Source organism: Carex rostrata, chromosome 1 (assembly GCF_964058835.1).
Source record: "Carex rostrata chromosome 1, lpCarRost1.2, whole genome shotgun sequence".
Taxonomy (NCBI): Eukaryota; Viridiplantae; Streptophyta; class Magnoliopsida; order Poales; family Cyperaceae; genus Carex; species Carex rostrata.
Genome location: NC_135918.1, coordinates 14,117,366 through 14,143,143, shown reverse-complemented (window position 1 = coordinate 14,143,143; position 25,778 = coordinate 14,117,366). Strand labels below are relative to the sequence as shown.

Sequence of the window (25,778 nt, the reverse complement as noted above, 5' to 3'; positions counted from 1 at the left end):
TCAGCACCGAACTAAAAGGCCAAGCCCAATTTAGTAATTAAATCAAGAATATTAGTCAGCACCAAAGAGGCCCAAGTCCAATTAGATAATTACAAGATTGATCTAGAAACTACTAAAGAAAATATCTTGTAGTGTAAGATGTAGGAAAATCTAGAAGAGCCCAAAAATATCTTAGGTCTAGATGTTTCTTTGGCTCTCATGAAACAAGTATAAATATGGTGTCTTGCTCCTCATTTTCACCATCCAAGCAAGAAAGCAATCTTGGATCATACAAGTAGTAGAGTGTTGTAGTAGTTTGGAGGTGTAAGATAATATAAGTAGTAGAGGGTGTAATCTTGGAGGTTAGATTATTAAGTAGTAGAGTTATAAGAATATCTTGAGAGAGTAATAAAATTAGTTTCAATATAGTGTTCCTACTCAACATGTACCTGAGGTCAGAGTTTTATGTGTTTCCTGAAACCTGATATTTGTTACAAGGTTTCTAATTGTTTTGATTTTGTTATCAGGTTCTAATTGTTAATGCATTTCTTTAGCATGGAAGCTTTATCTAAGCTTGCCCCATTAACACTCCGTGATTCTGACCCCATTCATTACTACGCATTTCGTGAAATGCTTCAGGAGGCAGGGGCGGACCCAGGATTTTCATCCGGGGACAAAAAAATATCGAATTGGATTTAAATAGCTTATCGGATTTAAATCCATTAACTAATTGGGTACTCGATAAAAAAATAATGTTTTGACTTATATTTTCCAATACCCTGACTTATAATTTCTGATCTTATAACTTATAATTAATATTACCAATCATAATTCAAAAAAATTATTTTAATTTTAACTCTAAATTTAACCCGAATTACAAATCAAACATCCAGAGGGGACAAAAAAATTTCCAGAGGGATCTTGCTGGTATCTTATTTCAGGGATCCCTATTACAATATGATGTCTAGTAAGATCCCTATTACACATTACAATATTATTAAAAAAATTTCCAGAGGGGGCAAAACCTTTCATAACTACAATATGATGTCCATCCTCAATTTATTTGTTTTGTGGAATCTAATAGCTTTCAATTAATAGAATTTCGTGATTAGATAGCTTCTGAGTGAAAAAGAGAGAGAAATCCATTGCCTCCTCAAATTTCACATTTCTTACACAACCCATCTGTAAGAGTGCTATAGGTCATGACATATATAACACCAATTCCCAGTTTCTTTTTCTTTTATTTTATTTTATTTTATTGAAGTAGAATGAATACCTATAGTTATGGTTGATAAGATAACAATTTTCACAAACCCCTACACATGCATAAACCAAACATAAAGCAAAACATAGATAAATTTCTAACTGAGAATTAAGATGTTTCATTGAGAAATTAAACCTGGAATGAAAACAAATCATGTGAACAAAAACATTCCCAAGTTTGAAATTTTTACCTACGAAGTCTGGTATTGGCATAGTTCTGAGTGGCATGGAGCTGAAAGGAGTGGTCGTTTAAAATTTGTGTGAAATTTCAGGTCAAAATTCATAGACTACTTCCAAAATCAAAAAACAGAAAAATACAGAATTATGAAGAAAGACGGTAGTTTTCGCTTTTGGTCTTTCTAAAGAAAATTACTGGACTTGTCGGTACACAAGGGATGAGAAATTGAGCCTAGCATCTGTGAAAGCTTTTTCTACTTCCAATAAGCCATTCCTTACTGAAAGAGGAGGGATAAAAGCATCCGGTTATCGGAACCCAAGTTCTTAGTTATTCAAATGATATTGGGCCAGGCGGATCACAGTGGAAGCGTATCCTCTGCGGAGCTGTGCGGAGTTTTTAATCTGGTCCGTTCGTTTCGAATCAGACGGACCATATCAGATTTTGCAAATTTTGAGAATATATATATATATTTTAAATTGGACAAGATCTGATATGATCCGTCCGATCCAAAACGAACATACCAGATTAAAAGCTTCGCACAACTTCGCAGGGATTGACTCTGTAGAGGATACGCTTCTGGATTATAGTTGTGGCTGGTGCTACCACCCCTAGATTTGATTTTTTTATTATTACTAATTAAGTATATAGAAACCATACTAATTTGTTTCTTTTACATGTATAAGTCTCCTCTATAAATTATAATAATATAATAAAGTTAAATAGTTTGAATGTAAATTTTAAAAATCTGAAATCCAAAATCAAATTCATTTCTATTTGAACAATTGGTCTTTCCGTGTGTCAATGTATTAAACCATCGAACTCGTATAATGTCATTTTATTTAGGCAATTGATCCAAAATCCAAACAATGTCATGTCTTAAACCATCAAACTCGTATCAAATAAAAAATAACTTAAGTCATAAAATTAAAATCTCAACCAAATCAAACATGAATAATTTATGCCACAACCAAACACCAGCTTTAACAGATATTGAGCAACGCATTTCTTTGAGAAAAGAAATATCTATTTTTCTATGCAAAGTGTATATTTCTTGTAATATTTCCGACTATTGGCCGATTATTTCTGATTATTTTTTATTAATTGTTTGACAGTATCCTGTTTATTTGACAACAGCATATCTTTATTTACGAAAATAGTCTGAGTTAAGCATTGCATGCTACTGTTTTCATTAAAGCAAGGGTTTACTTCTTGAGGAGGATTCTAATGTCTCATGTCTTTCATACCTCATCATGCATCATATTTTATATCTTCGTTTTTAAAATCTAAATCATCAATCCGAACCGTTCAACATGATATATATACCAAAATATGATTAGGGATGAAATTTTATAATTTTTGAAATTTTTTTACTATTTTTTAAGATGGATAGAAAATCACTGTTTTTTGAACGGTTCAAAACCAATGATTTTGTATCTATTTTAAAAAATAGTAAAAAAATTCCAAAAAATATAAAATTTCATCTCCATGTATATTTTAGTATAAATATTATGTTGAACGATTCGGATCGACAATTTTAATTTTAAAAATAAAAATATAAAATATGAGGTATAATAAGGTATGAAAAGGATAATGCATTGAAACCGTCCTCTTACTTCTCTTTGCTAGTTGATACTTGATACAGGGCCAATGTAAACAGTACTAGTCGGGCTTTTATCTTTGACGGACCATGGGCAGAAATGTTGTTGGTAGAAGCATTGCAACGATTGTATCCAACGGCACATGATGTCATGTTACGATTATTTCTAGAATAATTCCTTGGTAGACCCGGCTTCACGGCTTGGGAATTCACATACCTAGCTCTCCATTACGGAATCAGCTTAGGTCCGATGACCATTGAATCTAAAGTGGTTCTAACGAGTTGTCTTATCATTGGATTTGCTTTAGAATTCATGTGTATGGATTTTAAAGCAGACGCGAAATTGCGGACGTGAATCTTAAAGCAGATTCGACGGTGAGAGAACCCGTTGGAACCACTTTGAGTCCGATAGCCATCGGACCTAAGCTGTTTCCCTCCATTACCTGAAAAGAGAATCTTTTACAAGCACAGATAGATTTACACACAGTCCAGTGGTCTTCAGCCATTTTGAAATTTTTAAACACTTAAGTTGAAATTTAATTTAATTTTTTATTTTAAATTTTTATATAGTTCAGGTCCTCTCATGAAATATTAGATGTATTTTTGTCATCTAGTGATTAAGGCTCTATTTTATAATTGAAAGGTCTTATGTTCAAATTTCACTAATTACAAATTAATAATTATATATTTTTAGTTTTCAGTCCTTTTTATATAAATTTTCTAGTTCCTCTCTTGTTTACAATTAACAATTAATGGATTCAGACCGTTCCTTTTAACTTGGCACGAATCTAAAAGTCTAATAACATTGCCTTGAATTCTAAAATGATGAGATTTAATTTCAAACCGTAAAATGAGATCCATATATCGGAGAGGAGTTAAATGTCAGATCTAGTTTTCCAAAAAAAAAAAAATCATTGAAAATGTGTACGGTCAAAATTAATTAATTAGAAACTTATTTGATATTTTATAATTGTAATCAACTCAATAATTTACTATTACTAGTACAAAACTACAGACTTCTACCGGATTAAAATTAAATGTAGTAACAGATTCTCTGCCGCTCAAAACCAACACAGCAGAAGAAGCACCAATACTTCTATTGATTGCCTACTCAATTCCTCAGATGCTATTTTCATTCTACACAGTAGTACTGTACTGTATCTGAATTCCCCGTATAGAGAGATAAATTCAGATCCATTACTATCAAACTGTTATAATTTTTTCCAACTAATTAGTTGATTATTCTATTTATTAGTGTTGTAAATAACTGTATGCGGTCGTCGAAGGAATAAGGTATCGCCAAGCAATTAATCGGGAATAATTGGTCATATACAGAAATAATCGTCCGGTTAGTCAGAAAAATCCACGACAGTTTAGTCACCACCAACGACTAATCGACCGATTAATTGACTTAAACGGATGTTTTTTACAACACTACTATTTATTTTCGATTAATGGTTTGACAATCCTCATGCATCTGATGAATAACACTGGGTTTTACCACTATCTGCTCCGTTTTCAACCCACATGTGAAAATATCTTGAAAATAAATTATTTAAATTGACCTATATTATTTACTCGTGTGACATATTTAAAGCGAAAACCTTTTTGAATATTCAATTGAACCTTGATCGGAGACAACTCGGGTAAAGATTTTAACAGAGCAGTTTTGGCTTCATACAGCTCAAGAATTATAGAATTAAACAGCGCTGCATATGCTCGTGCGCTCCAGGAAGCGAAAACTATTCTGTTAAAATCTTTATCCGACAACTAGGCGTCACTCTCGCTGAAAAGCCGAGAGCAGCACTTTCTAAGGTGCCATGGAATCCTTCTCTTTCTCTACCACCTCTTCTCTTCAATCCCGTCTCTTCCTCAACCCTCTTCGACCTCCCCGTTCAATCTCCTCCTCCGTTCGTTCTCCCACTATCCAGATCAGGCGGAAGCGGAGCAGGTCGTTCTCCCCCCTCGCTTTGCACCGATCGGATCATGACGTGGTTGTAGTTGGAGCGGGAATAATCGGTCTCACTATCGCTCGTCACCTTCTTCTCAACTCCGATCTCTCTGTTGCTGTCACCGACGCCCGGGTCCCATGCTCCGGCGCCACTGGAGCTGGTTTGTCTCTGCCCTCTCTCTCTCTCTCTCTCTCTCTCTCTCTCTCTCTCTATATATATATATATATATATATATATATATATATATCTCTATTGATTGGGTTATGATGGATTAACTGTCATGAAATCAGGTCAAGGATATATATGGATGGCACATAAGACGCCTGACACTGACACGTGGAACCTAGCGGTGAGGAGCAAGGATTTGTGGGAGGGGCTGGCTGCTGATGTTGAGAGAGAGGGTTATGATCCAGCAGAAATTTTGGGCTGGAAAAAAACAGGTACTTACTAGAAAAATAAAAAAATTCTTATTTTTTTTCATGTGTACCACTCAAAAACGTATCATAAAAGATTGGTTTTGAGTGGGTAAATATGCGAATTATTAGAAATTAGGATGATAAATACGTAATCATAGAATTTGGAGGGGAAGTATGGTAATTTTATAGTTTTTGAGTGGTATATATGCAAATTTGAAAAATAGTGACACCTATCTGACCTTCTGTATTGTTATATTAAGGAAGCTTATTGATTGGTAGAAGCAGAGAAGAACAAGCAATGCTACAAGAAAGGGTGAAGGTTCTTTCTGAAGCCGGTTTAAGGGCGAAATACCTTAATTCAAATGTACTTCATTTGGAGGAACCAGAACTTGAAGTTGGTACAGAAGGTGGGGCTGCGCTCGTACCGGATGACTGCCAGCTGGATGCATACAAGACCGTTTCCTTCATTGAAAAGGTGCTGTATCTCGTTCAAATGTAAGATTGATAATTTAGTGGGTGAAATTTGAGACTTGTCAGTATTTGTATAATTGTTTGTACCTTTATTTGTCACATTCAACAATATAACTAGAGTGAGGATATGGTAATATGCATATTACGGACCGATCTGTGCTATGGATCTATATCTCTATTTTCAAAGTTTAAATAGTCGATCCGAATCATTAAACATGATCTCTATATGAAAATTTACTTATAGAATTTTACATTTTTCAAAATTTGTTTACTATTTTTTTAGATAGGTAGAAAATCACTGATTTGGATGTGGTCCAGAATTTTCAAATTAAGTGATTTTCTACCTAGCTTAAAAAATAGGAAAAATATTCTAAAAAATATAAAATTCGGTCTGCATGTGCATTTTAATATGAAGAGAATGTCGACAGTTCAGATCGACTGTTTGGACTTCAAAAACAGAGATATGAATTCATAGCGCAAGCCGTTGTGTAATATGCAGTACCATTGCCTCACTCATATAACTAAGCCATAGTTTGCTTCAAACAACCTTTAATTGTGAATTAAGCTTACATGTAATAATCTGTGTAATTATGCTACATTGTCCAATTGATCCTTATCTTGCATTTTTTGGGCAAAATTTGGCTGCATTTAGAGACCGACCAAATTGAGAAAGAGCAATTTTCCCTTAAGGAAACTCAATCAGCATCACTTTTTCTCATCTGGTCGAGTTGTTACCATATTGTTCTGTATGGAATATATAAGTTGGCTTATGATGTATACAAACTTTTGATTCATAACTTTATATTACATGATCTGTGTAGTAGATTAACAACACTTACTGCTTAGAAGGAAGATACGCTGAGTTCTTCAATGATCCTGCAGTTTGCCTATTAAGGTCTGTTTTTTGAAATATTTTACCAATTATTTTGTTAATCTTTTGATATAATGAAGGTTTAAAATAATTACTTTCTCCTTGCTTTGTCACCTGGATTATTAAAATTTTGTTGTCCCAACTGTTGAATAGGCATGAGATGACCAATTTATTACCACTCATTCCTATTTTGAATTGTGAAAATATCCTATTTTACTTCTTTCTGCACATCTATTTGTCAAGAAAACAATCTGAATTTTTAAAGATGAGTTTGTTTCTATTATTCTATATAGATTGGTACTGTTATATTAGGCGTATTACTGGAAGCTTATTTCAATTGTAAGGGATACTATAAACAGTTTACCACTTTTGGATATTATTGACAATTTCAAAGGGGCTTTTTTAATTATGTCAGAAGAGCAAAAGACAACTGCAGCTGTTTAAACCCATTTCTCAAGAATAGTTACTGTTTTCTTGATTCCACAGGATATTCTAAAAGTATTTTACCACTACTTTGTTCATGTTATATTTAGATCAGATAAAAATGGAGCTGTTGAAGCAGTTCAAACTAGTAATCACACCTTGTATGCAAGGAAGGCTGTTGTGGTGGCCACTGGTGCTTGGACCGGTTCTCTACTGCAAAACCTGGTAAAACCAAATAGTGCGCTTCAGCTTCCTGTCAGGCCCAGAAAGGTTTTTTTCTATGGATAATACTTCTCTCTACTGTACCAGTCGGAGCCGTCTGATCAGCATCAAGATTCGTGCTCACTTGATCCGCACAAATCTTGAAGTTGTCTGTGCGAATCTTGATGCAGATTGGATGGCTCCTTCCCTCACTATTAGGTTTGTTCGAGCATTACCATGTTGATTGGTTACTGCATCTCGTGGGGTCCAGTACTGGCATGTACCAGCTGGGTACCAGATCCATGCTGATTAATCTTGTACTGAATAATTTTCCTTTTTTTTTTTTTTGAGTTGTTTACATGGTAAGTATAGTGTTACAACATAAGTGAAAAATGCTATCCACCTGAAAAATAAAAAGGCCCAAAATATACCCAAAAATAATCTCAAGAAAAGATCCAAAAAAGAGAAAAATAATAACAAGCATTATGGTGAGGATGTAGTAAGGTTTCTACTACACAACCTTCTTCAATTCATGCCTAACTAATAGAACCTAAAGTGGTTCGCTTGATTGATATTTCAGGGTCATCTCCTTGTATTGGAAAATTTCAGAAATATCAGACTAAATCATGGTTTGATGGAGGTCGGATATATAGGCCATCAAACTACTACCATTCAAAGTGATATAAATTTTGAGGCATCCGAAAGTGATCAGGAGTTATCGATTTCTATGACGGCCACACAAGACGTTATGGGTAATCTTGTTCTAGGTAAATGTTTCTTTCTTTTATCATCTTTGTAAACATGTCTATTTTTGTCGGTTGCATGATTGAACTAATGTAATTTGTTATTTCAGGGAGTAGCCGTCAGTTCTGTGGATTTTCTACAGAAATAGACGAATCTATTGTTGAGTGTATATGGAACCGAGCTGGGGAGTTCTTTCCAAATTTAAAATCAGTATCTCTTGATTCTAGCTTGAACCAACAAGTCAGAATAGGTCACCGGCCTTATTGTAAGCATGAACTATCTCTGTTCTTGTTTCTCTATTTATCAAATGTACATACTCTTTTTACTAGTGTATTTTTCGAAATGTACATCTTTCAAAGTTGCATGTTGTTCCCTGTTTGTTCTCAGTGCCTGATGGTAAGCCAGTAATTGGGCCCATTCCTGATATGCCAAATGTTTTCCTGGCAGCTGGACACGAAGGAAGTGGACTTAGCTTGGTATGAAATTGAACTTCAATTTATTATTCTTTTTTTTTTGGGTACTTCACTGGTCAGATTAGTATATCAATTGCTCGGTTTAGGTCCTAATCAAACAGCACTGTATCAAATTTCGAGAAACTTTACCTTTTGAAACCAACAATATATTTTCTGACCTTTGCTACTCTATTCAGGCACTGGCAACTGCTGAAATGGTGTCTGACATGATTCTAGGAAACCCTACAAATGTGGACCCCATGCCTTTCTCCATACATGGTCGATTTTCTTCTAACTTATGATGTATTTGTTAATGTTCATTGTGACGAATATCAGTATTTTTTTTTCCTTCTATAATAAGCTTTTAGTGTCTGTAAGGTTTTTAGGTAGTGGCTTCTTGTTTGGTACTTGCAATAAGTAATAATGCAGAATTTTTGATCTATTAATTTTAAAAGAAGAACTTTGCGAATTCAGGTTTACATAACTTCAAATTTGATTTAGTTGCTGATATCGCTTATCTTTTTATCTATAAACTTTGATACACCATTAACATTTAACCTTGAGCAGATTGTATAGATATTAGAAAAAACAACAAACAAATTGAATAAATAAATAAAGCCTGTTGTGAATATAAACAAATAAACTGTCCTCTCAATCAATCTAAGGTTTTTAGGCAACGTTAATTAACAAAGAGAACAAATAAATATCAAATCAATAGAGGTTTGTATTTGTGTCTGTATATTCATTCTTTTAATGTTACCTCTCACAGAGATCTTAATTTCTAACTTTTTGGGATTTTTTTTATAAAAAGAATACAACTTTTGTATATGAGAATGAATTCAATTCAATGAGATAAAACATTGGTGTTCAAGGATTGAAGGAGAGAGATAGGAACACAAATTGAACAAAAAAAATAAACAAAAGAAACATAATAAGAAAAGAGTAAAAGAAAGAAGATTGAATTGGGTATGTTAGGTCAAAAAAGGCTTGCTTTTTTTTTTTTTTTTTTTTTTTTTCTGTTGAACTTAATCAACAAATTCTGTTTGGTTTAGCTTCTGGCTTTGCATCTTCATATCTTGCAAGGATGCATCATCACCGCCTCTAAATAATTTGTGACTGAGTGAACTGAAATGCGCTCTTGAAAACTGGCGCGAGGCATTTCTCCAGTCAGATCCTGATTTCATCATCAGCTCAAATTCCTGGTAGCTAATCTTGCCATCCTGTACAAATTATATTTAGGCCTTATTCTTGGTCCTAGGTTTTAGCGAATATGCTATAAAAGCAATATATTTTGTTGGGAAAATTCATGTATATACCCTCAAAAATATTGAAATTACACAAGTTGCCTTCTAAAATTCATAATATCATATTTGCCCTTCTAAATATCAAAACTCACAAATTTACCCATTTTATTGCTTTTTCTATTAAAAATCATTTTAAATTCATAAAATAACCATTTTACATTACCCTTTATTAAAAAAAATTTAGTAGCCTGTTTAAAGAAAATGTCAGTCTTCTAATTGGTCAGTTTTTCCGAGGACAAATGGTTCATTTCTCTACTTCTAGTATATACACACTAACGTTTAGGTATACAGTTGTGTATGCTTTAGAAGTAGAAAAATGAACAATTTGCCCTTGAAAACCAACTAATTAGAAGGCTGGCATTTTCTTTAAACAAGCTACTTATTTTTTATTTTATTAATAAAAGATAAAATTGGTACTTTATGAACTTAAAATGAGTTTCAATAAAAAAGGAAATTTAATGGGTAATTTGATAGTTTTTGAAATTTAGAAGGGTAAATATGATATTATGAATTTTAGAGGGGGAATACATAATTTCAAAGCTTTTGAAGGGTATACCTGAAATTTCCCCTATTTTTCTTTCTAGGATCAATGTGGTGTTTTAACTTTGGCTGACTATCTATCTAACATTGGTTGCAAGTACAGTAAAGTAGGTACTTCCTTGCAAATTAAACCCTGAGAGGAATTTTCTGAATAAATAGATATGAGGAAACAAACGAACATTGTCTTTGTCGACGTCAGAAATGATCTCTTTGATGATTTGGTCATTGTGTCCGAGATCACCCTCGAGGGCTTCCCTCAACTCATTGACCTCGATATAGCCGCTTCCGTCCTTGTCGAAGTACTCAAAGGCCTTGGTGAGATGCTCATCACTCCCTATTTTCTTCAGGTGCACTGACATTGTCACAAACTCGTCACAATCTAGTGTTCCATTCCCATCTATGTCGGCCTACATTTTTTTTTTATGTTGTTATTTAATTTCATGATTCATATGTGTGTGTGAGCTTGGGAAATAAATCTGCTGTTACAGGAACCTGTTATTCTCATCCCAACCATTGATCTTCGTTGAGATTTGTGCACAAAAAACTTTGTTGAGATTCATGCATTGAAAAGTTTGAACGGTCGAGATGGGAATAACAGCAGAGGCAAACTTGAGGTTTCTGCTTTATGAACCTTCAGGTGGGAATATCAAACTTAGGCCTCCAAAACTTTAGGCCTCAATCAAACACCACTGCTTAGTGCATTATGTGTGCTTGGGATTGGGAATAATAAACCATAACTCGTACCAGTTGCCTAAAGGACTGAATGTTTGTAATTTGAGAAGCTTGAAAAGCATGGTAAGTGAACTTACTGCTTCTAGAAGCATCTGAACATCAGGCTCGGCAACAGCCTGGCCTATATATTGGAGACCCTCTTTAAGCTCTTCGAAGGTCAAGTTACCGTTCTTATCTTTATCCATCATGTGAAATATCTGCTTTATATCATTCACTTGGTCCAATGGTAAATGCGATGCCACCACCTAGGACATTCATGCAAATCAGTCCATCAAACTCATGTTAATTATGGGTTAGTCCTTTAAGTTTGGTAAGATTAGCCCCTTAATTTTTTTTTTTTTTTTTTTTTTGCTTAGGCCTTGGTCCTGTAAAAGGACATTAAATACCAAATCCATGGAAGGACTCAAAAATAAAAAAAAGGAGTTGTGAAAAGTGAAAATTAGGGATATTACATGTATACAATTTCATTGTTTACTATTGTTAAAGAAAAAAAAAGGGAAATACAAGGTATTCTCATATATTATTAACAAAGAATGGGATTATATAATCTCATATGTTGTAAATCACAACATACCCTTAAAGCCTTTTTCTTGAACTTGTTCATTGCTGAGAATTGTTTCAGTCTTGATCTGACTTCTTCTCCAAGCGAAATATTTGGTGCCAGGTTGGCGTTCTTGAGCCATGGATGCTCTGTATATTACCATATATGAAAGGTAATTATATGAATAAGATTCAATTGCACACAAGTATACTCTATGATGATTGATAGTTCCTAATATACCATAGGTCATGTGATTACATGATGTATCTGTTATGTTTGTATTCTGAAGTGTTTTTTGTGATTTGATGGCCGGTCACATATTATTTTTAAACAATAAGCTGCAATCACTATAATTTCATAGTTTACCAAGAACTTCTTTTGCAGTAAGTCGCACATATGGATTTGGATCGAGCATTTTTGTAATGAGATCCTTGGCATTCTCTGATACTCTCGGCCATGGTTCTCTATCAAAAGTGTACACCCCACGTATGATAGCCTGTGCAATTCCTTCATCACTTTCTGCATCAATTGCAGTAAATCAGCAACAGCTACATTCACCTAAGAGCTCTTTAACTTGTTCTGATACCCAACATGTAAAGATTGATGGTCTATCGGCATTAGCTAGTGCACACTTGATTAAACTAAATGATATCAGAGTGAAATAGCGATTTGTATAAACAAAATTAAGTATGCATACTTGATTAAATGAAATCAAATCACTGTGAAATTATGATTCATATTAGTTAGGTTAAGTATGGATACACACTGATGACCATCAAATCTTACTTACCTGTACCAGTACTGATTACCATTTACTGAACCAAAACAAGATGGAGTTTTACTAGACCAGTGAATAGGTGATAGATAGATTAAGAGAGAGAAATAGACCTGCCCAGAAAGGAGGCACACCACACAGCAATATGTAGAGAATAACGCCGGCACTCCATACATCGACCTCAGGCCCGTAGCATCGCTTGAGAACCTCTGGGGCCATGTAATAGGGACTTCCTACTACTTCGGTGAACTGCTGACCTGTTTTACATATCATCGGATTTGAATTGTCAGGTTTGCATGTTAAAAGTTCGAAAAAAAAATTAAGCACTCTTCCGTTATGCGAATTGAACTTAAGTACCAGGTTTGAAGAAGACAGAGAGGCCAAAATCAATGGCTTTGAGAGGGGAGTCTTCTGATGTATTTGCAAAGAGGAAGTTCTCCGGCTTTAGGTCTCTATGAATCACCCCTTGTTCATGGCACACCTGCAAAGAAATTATTAAGAGGCAAAGATAATTAATACAATAATACAACTCTGTAATTTTTTAGCTTAGAATTTTTTTAATATCATAAAATACATATTATAACTTGATATTTAAGAAAATTAATGAGAAGCGTTTCAATGCTTGCATTTTTTGTGCTTCCATCATTTTTCTACCATTTAATTTTCTAATAACAAAAATTCTAAAATTTATATTAAAAATAGAAGAGTTAGATGTGATCTATATTGTTTGCTCTATATGCAAATAAAAAATTAGCAATTTCCAATTTTGATTTTCTATGAATCAATAAGTTGAAAAATCAACGTACAAAAGTTATCCACATCCGATGTATATTTGCAAGTTCGTGATATTAATTAAAATATTGAAATGTCAAGATTTCTTACGTATCCGTAGAAAAAATGATAGAGATTATATCTAATTGTTTTGTTTTGACATTTAAGTACTAAATTTGAAGTTATTGTAGTTCTTCATTTTAAATGAAGGCATAATAAAGACATAAAATATGAATGCAGTTGAACCCTTCTGACAAATAATTGCACAATTCAATATATATCAATTACCTGAACGACCTCGACGATTGTCCTGAAGACATTAGCGGCTGCACGTTCACTGTAATGCCCTCTTGCCACGATCCGATCAAAGAGCTCGCCTCCTTCACAGAGTTCCATGATCAGATACACGAATTCCGAGTCCTCCATGGCCTCTTTTAGCCGTACCACCCTTTCCTCCTCTCCACCTCGTGCCAACCGTCGCATTATTTTTACCTCCCTTCTCACCTCGGCGCAGTCCGCTTCTGTCCTTAGACGCCGCTTTGATATCCCTTTGCATGCATAGATCTCCCCGGTTTTGTTGTCGGTGCATAGCCGTGTTACACCGAACTCCCCCCGCCCCAGCTCCTGCCCCATGCTGGTCAGACATAGATATTACATGTCCATTTTAAATGATCAATCCTTTAGGTAATGACCTGGAAATAATATGTTTTAAACCGTATTATCAAAAGTAGAGAAAGAAATTAAAACCTCCAAACAATATGGTCATGTAAAAGTGGTCTTCATAGTACCTGTAGCGGGACGAGAAGTCGGCGCCATTGTTAGTTGAACTTAGGATATCGACATTTAGACGAGAACTAAGATCGCCACTTCCTTGTATTGTGATAGAAGTGGTGAAAGACTGTGAATGTGGTGGTCGTCTGATCGTCTTGTTGGTATCATGCGCATCAAAGGAGAGGACGTCAGAGGAGGCGGAACGACTCAAGGCAGAGTAGCAGCCCCCCATTGATTTCTCTCCTTTGCCTCCCTTGATCCTTCTCTCTCTTTTCCTAATTAGGGAGAGGTTTCAAATATATATATGTTGTTCCACATTCTCTCGTCCCTTCTCTCTTCTTCTCTTCCCTTCCTCTTTCTCTCTCTATCTCTCTCTCTTTTTCTAATTCACATTTGTATGAGGATCAATGAGAGGCTGTCCGTGGTTGTAGAAGCTTGCTTGGCATCAAACAGGAAAGATAAGCTGCACCTGGTCATTTCTATTTTTGACATGATACTGTTGCAAATAACATGTATATATTTATTTGCCCATCTCAGATTCACAACTTTTTTGAAGGTTAAAAGATGGTAGCTTTAATTTTTAAGATTTTGTGGTAGCTTATATACGGCAAGTCCAAATTATTACCACACAATAAGAATTAATTAATACCGGGATATTATTGAACCAAATGTTATAGGCTTATCACCAAATATTGGTTGGGACCTATATATAATCATGAAATTTATTCCAACAGACGTACATTAAATAGACATGTCTAATTTTGATCCAATGATAGTGTACACAATAGGCTGGCAAAAAAGCTCGTAACTCGTGATTCGATTGATATTAACGAAAAAAATTGAAGTAGTTTGAATCGCATCAAATCAAATTCGAACTCTTCTTTTCAGTTCAAAACTTGCTTCAATTTCAAACCAGTTCGGTTCGGAAAGTCACGAACTCGAACTTAAATTGGATTAAGTTCGATTTGGTTCGATTCGTTTGTAGCCCTTAATTTACTTTTGAAAATATACATCTGTTATTTTAATATATATTTATTATTCTTTTGATTCCTTATAATACATTGTTTTTTCTGCTACACAATATTAAAAACAAAAAATGTTGCGACACTCAACCATTTTGATGTATATATAGCAAATAATAAAAATACATTTATCACTAATTAATTTGTTTTTCTGTAGGATGTAAGTTAGTTCAAAATTAATATGTTTGGTCAAACAAAATATAGCACAAAATTTTCTAAAACTAAAAAATATTAACAAAGATTATCACAAAATTGTCATTCTTTAAACCAGCCTTTAAAACTATTTTTTTTTTAATATTAATCAAAAGGAATTTTTTTTTATGAAATGATAATATTAAATCATAATTAGATGCCATATCAATGCAATACCAAAACCATAAATACTAAACAATTCTTAAGTTTGATCATCACATACCGGAAATATAAACAATGTATGTCATGGCAACTAAACAACTAATTACGTACATACCCACGCATATATAAAGAGCATATATGGCTGAAATGTATCATTTTTTTCATACGTCATTTGTACCTCATGTTCTTATCTTTATTTTCATAACTCAAACAACCGATTTGAAATACTCAACATGATATCTATATTAAAATGACTTGGAGATCAAATTTTAGATATTTTTAATTTTTTTTTTATAAATTTTTAGATAAGTATGAAATCACCTTTTTTTTTCTTCAAAAATTTTGAACCATCCAAACACAATAATTTTGTACGTATCTAAACAAATATAAAATTTGGTCAACAAACAGTAACACAACTAATTACATACCCACGTACATATAAAATTAATGACTAACACAGTAACACAAATGAATTTCTTAAAATTTTCAAGGTTGGGTGGCTATTTACATACCCACATATATATTTAATAAAAATAATAATACAAAGTCAATGATACAGATCTAAAATAAATTAATAACATGAATAAGAAAGCAAATTAAGAAAGCAAAAAAGTGAAAAGTAAGAAATAAAAACTTTGGAGCTCCATTAATTGCCGCCTTCCTTGATTTGATGCTCATACCATTTTGCTTTCCATTCATTTCCTTCTTTGCTAGCTGGCAATTGCTCCAATTGGCCTCCGGTTGTTGCTGTGCAATGCAAATTATCGTAGGCCTTTTCAAAGTCTAATTCAATTATAATGTCATTTTTCTTTTATTTTTTCAAAACTATGCAGAATCATTTGTGCAAATTGTACTATATTAAGGATGAACTCCCATCCTATGAGGAATTTCAAATTCTATGTAGTATAAAAGTTAATGTGTTAGTAAGAGCTTTTTAAAGAATTGTATTATTACAATAGGCAACACAATCATGTCAATATTGATTATGCTTAACAATATACTTCTTTTAGTTTCCTGATTTTCTCCAGTATCATATTTAGAAGCCACAAAGTAAGAACAAAATTTTATTCATAATTTAGGAGACATTGGGTTTTTGACGAGACTAAGTATAATTTGTTTCTTAAGATATAAACAAGTGCTTATAAAGAATTATATGTGCAATCTATATATAATTTCATATTTAAGAAGTCATGCCATATGTAGCATGCAATTACCTGAATAATCACACTTTATGGGATGTGAAACTACCTCAATAATCACACTTTTTAGGATGTAAAACTATATCAACTGATCACACTTATTGATGAGTGCTCACATTTTTTTGTATTTTATTCTAGTGATTAGTTATTTCTAGTGCAGCATACTTCTTCAAAACACATTATTGATGAGTTTGATAATTAATTATTTTGTTTTTGCAGGAGGTTATTGGTAAATATGATATGTTTGTCAGAGAAAAATAGACTCATGATATTAAGGTTTAGATAAAGCACCTAGAAAGACGCTTAATTGTATTTGTTTAACAAATAATAACAAGGATAAAAGTGTCATTTTCTTTTTATTATATAGACTTTTCAATTAAAAAATAGAGATGATTAAATTATTTTTATTTTGATTTTAATTAAAAAAGTTTAATTGAAATTATCTCTATTGAATTCTAATGAATTGAAATCAATTGAACTGAAAGGTCTTTGTTAATTATTATTTACTCATTTCCATTTAAATCTTCCACTAATTTCTACTTTTGTTCACATTTTCTTTTACACCATTTTTAAATGTATAGTCTAGTTAATTTAGTAATACAAAAAGTTGACTTAGTGAAAATATAAGCAATTTCTTCGTTCCCGGTAAATATGAAATTTTTCAGAAAATAGAGTTAAATGGTTTATTTTTTTTTAAATGTTAAATAAATAAAAAATTCGGAATCAATGATTGCATCCACAAGCATTAAGGAAGAAGTAGAAGCAAGCTCGAATTGAGATAATTTATGATTTCCTACCTACCGCAGTCAGTTTACATCGTCCCAATTTTGGGTCAACACAAATCCAACTCTTCCAAATTTAGGCCCAACAGGCCAACCGGTCCGAGGTGGAAATTTTCATTTGATATCAGAACTGTCCGATCAGAATGGACCAATCCGGTCTGAGTTAGAAATGTAGAATACACAGATCCCTTTAATATTCGTACTAAAGCAGATCAGACGGTCACGATCTAATCTAAAAATTTGCGATACCTTTGGTGATTGGGATCCGATTCCCCTAAAGTAGCCTAATTTTTGTGTTTGAATCGGCACCGTCTGTTTAGAATCCGGGCCAAACCTGCCCAAGGTATAATGCTCAAGAGTCAAGAGGTCATTAATATTCGTGCTATACTCAGATTGGACGGTTTGGATCCAAACTCAAAGATTCAGGGATCAGAATTGCGGACTCGACCTCCGCATGTGGGCGTAATTTCTTTCCCTCCCGACAATTCTCCAATCTCCATCCGCTAAGGCGTACAAGAATCCTCTCCATTACTGAAAAATATTCCCTTCACTTTACGGTACGAGATTAACTCCCTGCCGCTTTGGGATTCGGTTAGCACGGTGAGCAGTATTATTGGGCTCTGAGATTCGTGCCAAGTCAAAATGAACGGTTCAGATGCAGTAATTATAAAAGATTCCCTATTACGGTACAGGGAGGATCTGAATTCCCGCTTAGGCGCTAACCCAGTAACCCTACGAGTGCGTATCCTCTGAGATATCTCAACTTTTGCGTGACCGACGTGTCCGGTGCCTATTCGGGGGTGATGTAGGGGGCCCGTATATGTGTGCTTTGAGATTCGTGTATAACGCAACTAAACAGTTTGGATTTTCCATAAATTCACGCAAAGTTTGAGATATCTCAGAGGATTCGAATTCGTAACCCTACGTCCCTAACCCGCCTAAGCCCGGCCGCCTCTGCTGCTCCTCGTCCCTTCCCGCTCTCCGCCGTTCCCCATCGTCCGGCCTCCGCGTCTCCGCACTTTCCCCTGCCGGCTGCCAATCTTGCTCCACAGTTGCTACCGGATTGGTAAGTTCTTGCCTCTTAGTACGGTAATTGTTTCTTTCTTTGTTTACGTTCTTACTGCTTTGCTGGATTGCTGCTAGATCGCTCCAAAATTTCTTTCTTTATACTATTTATGATATAAACTTGTAATGTATTTTTTTTTTTTTTTGATTGAACTTGTAATGTATTGAAAACGCTGTGTACAGCGTACCAATTAAATTGTAATAGTCCAATTTCAAGCAATTACCAATTACCACTGTTGCAAACTAATAGTAAATGCTAAATTAATTGCATTTACCAGTACCTCTCTACTTTGTACTTTGTACTGTGTACTGTGTACCAATTACCACTGTTGAAAACCATAATTGGTAAATTGTAACAGCCTAATTATAACCGAGTATCGTCTAAATCATTTTCTGATGCGAATTTTAATTGGTGCAGTTCATTTTGTTGTTTTTAATTATGGGTCTCTTCTTTAAAAAGTGTATTGGATCTCTAATATTTAATTAAACCCATTAACTATTCTGCTTCTTTGAAAATGTGTGAAGCATGCAAGTGTTTTCACTCTATTTTTCTTGTTGATTGCCTTCTGTGTTGCTCATACCCCATTACATCATTAGTACCGGTTCGTATTAATACATTTCTGCCATATTTATTGTCTTATTTTGTTTCATTTAATTCATTAAAAATGTGTTGTCAATGTTGTTTGCCTAGTCCTGGTAAAAATCCTGGTTACGCTCCTAATGATACACGATATATATTTACGGAGAGTATTAAGTGTGTGATTGTTCCTGTAGCACTGTTTTTGAGATTTTTAAGAGTTGAAAATTTAATTTTAAGATGTCTCCATTTCAGCTCAGAAATTGATGTTGACATACCAACCAAAACCTATTTGAATGTCGACTATGGTTGTAATGTTCTAATCAATGCTTCAAATATTTTCACAGATCTTGATAACTATTTAGAAGGCTTCTAGGAAGCTTAAATACATTCTACTAAACAATTATACCTAAAGCCAAAAAGGTAATGGAAGATGGACCTTCTTCACCGACAACACTGGTAGTTAGCAGTCCACGTCGCACTCTGAGCCTACTGCGTAACCGCCGGGCCTCAGCATTTGCCTCTAGCTCTGACTCTGCCTTTCCGGTTCATGACAAACAAGCAAGAACAGATGAGAGATCAGGTGGTGGTTTGACAGGAGAGCATGGCCCCAAACCATCAGAGGTGTATGGATTTGTTGGATCCATCACCACTGTCATTGCCACAGGTCGCATCTCAATTTAATTCTGTCCATTTCGAGCAATTTTTGAACATTCAGCATTATGCCAGTCCCTACTCCCTACGTTTTGGTTTTGGATATTTAAGTTTCTTCTTATCAGAAATAACATTTTGGAAGGAGTGAGGTTATGGTACTATGCATATTCCATAATGGTCCGTACTATGGATCAATTTCGCCATCATCAAAGTCCAAACAGTTGATCTGAACCGCTCAACTTGATCTCCATATGATAAATGTACTTGTAGATCAAATATTACATTTTTTAGAATTTTTTTACTATTTTTTTAGATAGGTAGAAAACCACTTTATCTAAAAATTCTAGACCTTCCAAAAGTATTGTTTTTCTAAAAAAAATCGTAAACAAATTCTGAAAATGTAAAATTTAGTCTGCAAGTACATTTTCATATGGATACCATGTCGAATGGTTCGGATCGATTATTTGAACTTCGAAGTTATTGATCCATAGTATGGACTAATCCGTGCTATGCATAGTACCATAGCCACACTCAATTTCTTTTTATCATAAATCACATTTTAGAAGCAGCATTTGTGTCTCTGTCATGAATTTAGTTCATAATGAGTTTTCTTTTGGGGAGTCAATGGTGTCATTTTAACTACCTTCAAATCTTTGCAATGTTAATTTACAAATATTAGTGGAGTCACCTTCAAATACTGATCGATAGTTACTCTGATGTGCGGCAGTTTGGTTGGATAATATCGAAGCCAAGACTATTAACTAGTTTGTTGGACATTTATGGTGGGGTTGTATTTTGTATAAAAGATGCATCTCATTTTTTAAAAAGAAGGTGCTTTTTGTAAGATATTTCTGATTTATCTCGAATTGGTTTTTAATTATATGTAATTGATGCAGTATTGATAGACCTGTTTTTTCTTTAGTGCAGTTATATATTTAGTGTGGGCATATACACCCGAGCCATGGTTACATTCTCTAGGGATCACGTATTATCCTAGCAAGTATGTGCTCTATCTATTGTTTTGTTTGTATCCAACTGTCTTCCATTTACTCCATGGCATTAAATTTCTACTCATGTGCCTTAATGAATCAACATTTTATATTTTGGTCCTCTTGTGTATTGTACCAGTTTCCTGATTCTATACAATTGTTTGCCATTAGTCCAATATCATCCTTGTTCCTTAGTGTATAACTATATCCATTTTTTGGTATCTCAGCATTCCAATTGCACCACATTATTCTCTATAATTCTTTTGTTTTAACTCAAAGAATGCACATAAGTCCTGGTGAGCCGAACTTAATAAGAAACCACAAATTTCTTGATAGACGAGTTCCTTTTAATGCTTTGTGTTGCTTGTGACTCACTATACAATTTGCAGCATGTCGGTTATTATCTATAAACTTTCTTTCTTATGGTAGCAAATTAACACCTACAGCTATTATTGAGATGCTTTATATGCTATTCCTCTTAGGTACTGGGCGTTGGCTGTTCCATCCTTTCTAATTGTTACTGTGTTTTTGATGATGGTGCTCTATCTGGGTTTGAATTTCTTGGCAACACCTCCGCCATATTCACTCAATGTAATTTATGGTATGATAAAGGACATTAACTTTGGTACCTTAAAAGGTTCAATTTATTGGTTAGTTTCCTTATGTTCAATAATTAGAGCAAGTTATATATACTAATTACTATTTTCTTTTAATTTACATCATTGTGCTTATTACTATTTTCTTTTAATTTACATTTTAGTTAACCATAAGTGTCGGCGCACCTATGACCCATAGATACCTTATTAAAACCAACAAGCATAAGATAGGGTTCAAATGCCTCACTTATATAGGTACACAAAAGATTTTACTATTTTTTTAGATGGGGTACAAAATCACTGTTTTTGGATCAACTTTCTAATTCAATTTGTTTTGTTTTACATGATCTTTATTCTCTTTATAGATGAATATAGCCGGGAACCTAACACATTCATTCCGTTAGAGGGAATGGAGAAACCAATTGACCCGATTTCAGATGTTGGAATTGACCAAATCAACCATCTTATGTTTGGCAATGCAAATCAGTAGATCCAGGAAGCTTTGCTAAAAACAGAAAATTCATTTCTGGTATTTCCATGGATAGAGTTTCGCGAAATTTGCACTGTTGTAAAGTGGAAAAATGATTTACATCTTTTAAAATTTCCCTTGTATTTATGTGATTTACATCTTGTATAGTTGAAATTATTTTGAGGTAATATGACAAAAACTAATAACCTAGTTGTGACTTACACATTGTTGATTGTTCGTTCTTATAGTTTTAGCAATTTCTGTATCTAATAACCTATTGTGATATACAAGCAGGAATTTGTTCCATATGTATAGACTAAAACTAAGAACATATTTGCATTTTGAGAGAAATTTCTTGTTTGTATGAACAAAAATGGGTGCATATCTTTCTTGTTCTCATAGCATTGCTTTTTGCTGACAATATATTTGTCGATACTCATGTTGGTAATACTGAAATAACACTTTTGTTGATGTACCTTTATAAATAGTCACCTTTTACCTCGGGATAGTGACCTATTTCATATGATATATACCAATACGCCACATTCTCTAATTAGTACCAACGCACAGAAAAAAAGTCTGTTTTGTTGGATTGGAGATGTAGAAGAATATAATGCGAACAATATGTACACCTACTTCATGCTCTTTGAATTTGATGCATATTAAAATGAATCTAAATTCTCTAATATTGCAATATTTATGCGTGCTTAGGAAAAGTGATGGACAACGTCTGCAATCAATCTAATTTAAATTATCTAATTCTTGAAAAGTAAATATGTATGACGGTAGAACAAACTATGGAATAATTTGTAGACTTCTCTGTATCATATGCAATCAATTTTATTAGTTCTTTTTCAGTCATAACCGATATTCTTACAGAACTAAAACGATGTGTACTTGATGTAAGATTCAATCAATCATCAAGTTACACAGAAGAAAATGTTTGTCCAAACAAATATTTATAGATATAAAGCATCATACTAATCCCAACAATCAAACCCTAAGCATTATTCAGAGCTTTAAAAAGTCCATACCAAAAGTTAGATAAAGTTGGATATCCATTACAACTTAACAGGTCTATAACAAACCCTAAGCATCACAATCATTTTCCATAGCTCCTCCTCTCTCTAAATTAATGCTATCAAGTCCTCCTTCACAGCCCATCTCTCTAAGAATGCTGTCAGGCTCTTGCTCTTTGCCTCCTCAATTTCACCCTTCTGGCCATTAGGCTCGAGCCCTTTTGAAATCATGATATCTAGAACATCCGCTGCCTTCTCAATTTCACCTTCATGTAGCAACCCATGTACCAGAATTTTGTAGATCACATCCTTAGGCTCATGCCCATTGGAAATCATATCCCAATCATCAAAATCAATATCGCGCTTCTTGCACAGGACATGTAAGCTCTCCTTATCAAAAAGAAAAGGCATGAATAAATAATCTTATTTGAAGTGTCCAGTTTTTTTGCAAATACTTAGCATGGTAATAATTTATTTAGTGAATGAGATGACGATGAGATGATCCAGTCAGCTCACCATAGCTTTTGGCAATAAAAAGTGTTTCTATTTGTAATGCTTGTATTATATCATATATTAGAGTTAGGCTGGGATGCTATGGATAGCATAGTGGCCTCTATGCTACGGCTCAATATTCGAGTTTTCAAAATCCAAATGGTCGATCTGAACCGTTCATCTTATTCTCCATATTAATATTTGCTTGGAGACCAAATTTTATAATTTTCTGAATTTTTTTACTATTTATTAAGCCACTTTGAAAATCGCTAATCCAACGGTTTTACTGTTTTGTGCAGTCACCGTTGGATCAACAATTTTGTAAAATACTTAATAAATAGTAAAAAAATTCAGAAAAATATAAAATTTGGTCTCCAAGCAGATATTAATATGGAGAATAAGATGAACGGTTCGGATCGACCGTATGGATTTTGAAAACTCGAATATTGAGCCGTAGCATAGAGGCCACTATGCTATCCATAGCACCCCAGCCTAACTCCATATATTAAGTGAATTATTTGAGTATAATATTTTGTCTTAACATAATTTTTTTACAAATTATTTGTTTACCAATTTTTACCTACTTATTGGCTACAAAACATGTTTTTGTCAAAAATTTCCAAATTTCTGATCCAATTCCAGCTGATTCATCCGATTCCGAGTTTCAGAAACTTATGCATGGAACAAACTATGGAATAATTTGTACTCTGTATCATATGCGATCAATTCAGAACTTTAAAAAGTCAATAACAAAAGTTAGATATATCAAGTTGGATATCCATTACAGGTCTATAACAAACCGTAAAAGCTCTCTAAGAAGGCTATAGGTCACGACATCAGGCTCATGCCCCCTTAATACCATGACATCTAGAAAATCAAATGCCTTCTTAATTTCACCCCTGGTACAGCCCATCTATCAGAATGTTGTAGGTCATGGTATTAGAGTCATGCCCTTTTGAAATCATGACATCTAGAACATCCTATGTCTTCTTAATTTCACCCTTCTGGGACAACTCATTTATCAGAATGTTGTATATCTTGGCATTAGGCTTATGCCCTTTTGAAATCATGACATCAAGAACATACGATGCCTTCTTAATTTCACCCTTCCGGTACAGCCCATCTATCAGAATGTTGTAGATCATGACATTAGGCTCATACCCTTTTGAAATCGTGACATCTAGAAGATTCAGTGCCTTCTCAATTTCACCCTTCTGGTACAGCCTATATATCAGACTGTTGTATATCACAATACTAGGCTCATGCCCTTTGGAAATCATGATATACAGAAGAGCCAATGCCTTGTCAATTTCGCCCTTCTTGCACAACGCACTTATAATAATGCTATAGGTCACAACACAAGGCGCAGGTCCTTTGGAGATCATGATATTTAGAACATACAATGCCTTTTTAATTTCTCCCCTCTTGCACAACCCCCTTATATGTTTGTTATAGAAGATTACATTGGGAACACATATTCCTTCTTCTCCTGCTTCCCCATCTTGTCCAGAAATGGCATCCGCCTTCCCGCATCCCCTTCTCTCCTTCCATTGCGGCTGACGTTTGCTGAAGAAGTTACTAGAAGTGGGTGGTGGATTTGGTTTATTGGTGATTCTATCGGATTGATATTTGGATTGGGGGAACACGTTAGAGACAAGGCAGAGGCTTTGGCGAGAAGCAAATGGGGATTTGGAAGGTGAAGGTGAAAGTGAAAAGAAGGGGGCAAAAGATGAGACACACACCGTCTGATTCATATTTAGTTCTTCTTATTTGGTTGAGCTTTGCTTCCAAGTGACAATTTTTCCTTCTATATTCAATCAATTACCACCTTCAAGAACAACAATCAGCCAAGAGGAAAAGACTAAAAACCCCACTACAGAGAAGAAAATCTCGATTTTCATATTAAACGCAAGGAATTAACGACCAATTAAATTCAGTACCTGATAGATAGAGTAACAGCTAAAAATCAGAAGAATCCGAATGACGCGAAATCATCTGTCAATGGGATTGTTAAAGGGGGTGACAAAAAGGGGGAAGCGATAAGTAGATAAGAGCAAATTGAGAAATGAGGAGACGAGCAGGACACACAGCCACATGGGAAACAGACAACTTTATCATTAGTCATTTGGGCTGATAACCAGCCCATCTCTATTGGAGAATCCAAATTTAAGGCCCAAATATAGCGGCCCAAGAAAATCGCTTGTTTTTAATTATCGAAACATGCATACTTCACGGTCCAAATCCAACCAATGTGCGGATATTCTGCTTTAAATTTGTGAGTAGTCAAATGGAATTGACTCCTAGAGATGTGGTGAATTAATTTGCACATATCCACCTGGTATGTCATTGCTTATTCCAGGTGAGGTTATAACAGAGGATGCTTTAACCTACTTGTTAAATGCTCAGAAACAAGGTGCAACGTTTTGTGGTGCAGCTGGTAAGGCACTTTATTCTATGATTGCGTGCGATTAGTGAATTATACACCAAAATTTACAAGATTTTGGATATATATGTCGGCATAAATTATGAGCTTAACTTCTCAATTAATCGGTGTTGCACAATTAATTAATTAGTTTGTT

General features: G+C 34.2%; 3 protein-coding genes and 1 long non-coding RNA gene across 5 annotated transcripts; 2 read left to right on the top strand and 2 right to left on the bottom strand.

Annotated features, from left to right (window-relative positions):
* Nucleotides 1–4,768: 4,768 nt before the first annotated feature.
* On the top strand, nt 4,769–9,049 carry LOC144559924 (FAD-dependent oxidoreductase family protein). The gene is made up of 9 exons (XM_078309094.1): nt 4,769–5,129; nt 5,260–5,409; nt 5,646–5,860; nt 6,681–6,751; nt 7,261–7,420; nt 7,932–8,118; nt 8,205–8,360; nt 8,483–8,571; nt 8,745–9,049. The coding sequence occupies exons 1-9, from the start codon at nt 4,838–4,840 to the stop codon at nt 8,847–8,849; spliced, it is 1,425 nt and encodes a 474-aa protein (XP_078165220.1). The 5' UTR covers nt 4,769–4,837; the 3' UTR covers nt 8,850–9,049.
* Nucleotides 9,050–9,130: 81 nt separating this feature from the next.
* Nucleotides 9,131–14,304, bottom strand: LOC144559919 (calcium-dependent protein kinase 7-like). The gene is made up of 9 exons (XM_078309087.1): nt 13,999–14,304; nt 13,499–13,844; nt 12,797–12,920; nt 12,553–12,696; nt 12,031–12,183; nt 11,698–11,813; nt 11,201–11,368; nt 10,571–10,798; nt 9,131–9,767 (listed from the first exon to the last, which is right to left on the bottom strand). The coding sequence occupies exons 1-9, from the start codon at nt 14,211–14,213 to the stop codon at nt 9,573–9,575; spliced, it is 1,689 nt and encodes a 562-aa protein (XP_078165213.1). The 5' UTR covers nt 14,214–14,304; the 3' UTR covers nt 9,131–9,572.
* A 3,947-nt stretch (nt 14,305–18,251) lies between these two features.
* LOC144559906 (phosphatidylinositol N-acetylglucosaminyltransferase subunit P-like) lies at nt 18,252–21,911 on the top strand. Of its 2 annotated transcripts, none has more exons than XM_078309076.1 (5): nt 18,252–18,404; nt 19,328–19,647; nt 20,562–20,634; nt 21,106–21,224; nt 21,585–21,911. In XM_078309076.1, exons 2-5 carry the CDS (start codon nt 19,407–19,409, stop codon nt 21,707–21,709), a joined length of 558 nt encoding a protein of 185 aa, XP_078165202.1. In that variant the 5' UTR covers nt 18,252–18,404; nt 19,328–19,406; the 3' UTR covers nt 21,710–21,911. The 2 variants fall into 2 exon arrangements, with proteins under 2 accessions (XP_078165202.1, XP_078165209.1); XM_078309083.1 differs by having other exon boundaries at nt 18,258–18,404; nt 19,404–19,647.
* A 2,029-nt stretch (nt 21,912–23,940) lies between these two features.
* Nucleotides 23,941–25,277, bottom strand: LOC144566355 (uncharacterized). Its single transcript, XR_013515244.1, has 2 exons — nt 25,140–25,277; nt 23,941–25,027 (listed from the first exon to the last, which is right to left on the bottom strand). It is a non-coding gene; the product is annotated as an uncharacterized LOC144566355 (long non-coding RNA).
* Nucleotides 25,278–25,778: the final 501 nt, after the last annotated feature.

Coding starts and splice junctions, on each gene's coding strand:
- LOC144559924 (XM_078309094.1), top strand. CDS start 4,838: ATGGAATCCTTCTCTTTCTCTACCACCTCTTCTCTTCAATCCCGTCTC. Junction 5,861..6,680: donor CCGTTTCCTTCATTGAAAAG/GTGCTGTATCTC, acceptor TCTGTGTAGTAG/ATTAACAACACTTACTGCTT. Junction 6,752..7,260: donor CCTGCAGTTTGCCTATTAAG/GTCTGTTTTTTG, acceptor TGTTATATTTAG/ATCAGATAAAAATGGAGCTG.
- LOC144559919 (XM_078309087.1), bottom strand. CDS start 14,213: ATGGGGGGCTGCTACTCTGCCTTGAGTCGTTCCGCCTCCTCTGACGTC. Junction 12,921..13,498: donor CAATCGTCGAGGTCGTTCAG/GTAATTGATATA, acceptor ATTTCTTTGCAG/GTGTGCCATGAACAAGGGGT. Junction 10,799..11,200: donor TTCAGATGCTTCTAGAAGCA/GTAAGTTCACTT, acceptor AAAAAAATGTAG/GCCGACATAGATGGGAATGG.
- LOC144559906 (XM_078309076.1), top strand. CDS start 19,407: ATGGAAGATGGACCTTCTTCACCGACAACACTGGTAGTTAGCAGTCCA. Junction 19,648..20,561: donor CACCACTGTCATTGCCACAG/GTCGCATCTCAA, acceptor TCTTTAGTGCAG/TTATATATTTAGTGTGGGCA. Junction 20,635..21,105: donor ATCACGTATTATCCTAGCAA/GTATGTGCTCTA, acceptor TATTCCTCTTAG/GTACTGGGCGTTGGCTGTTC.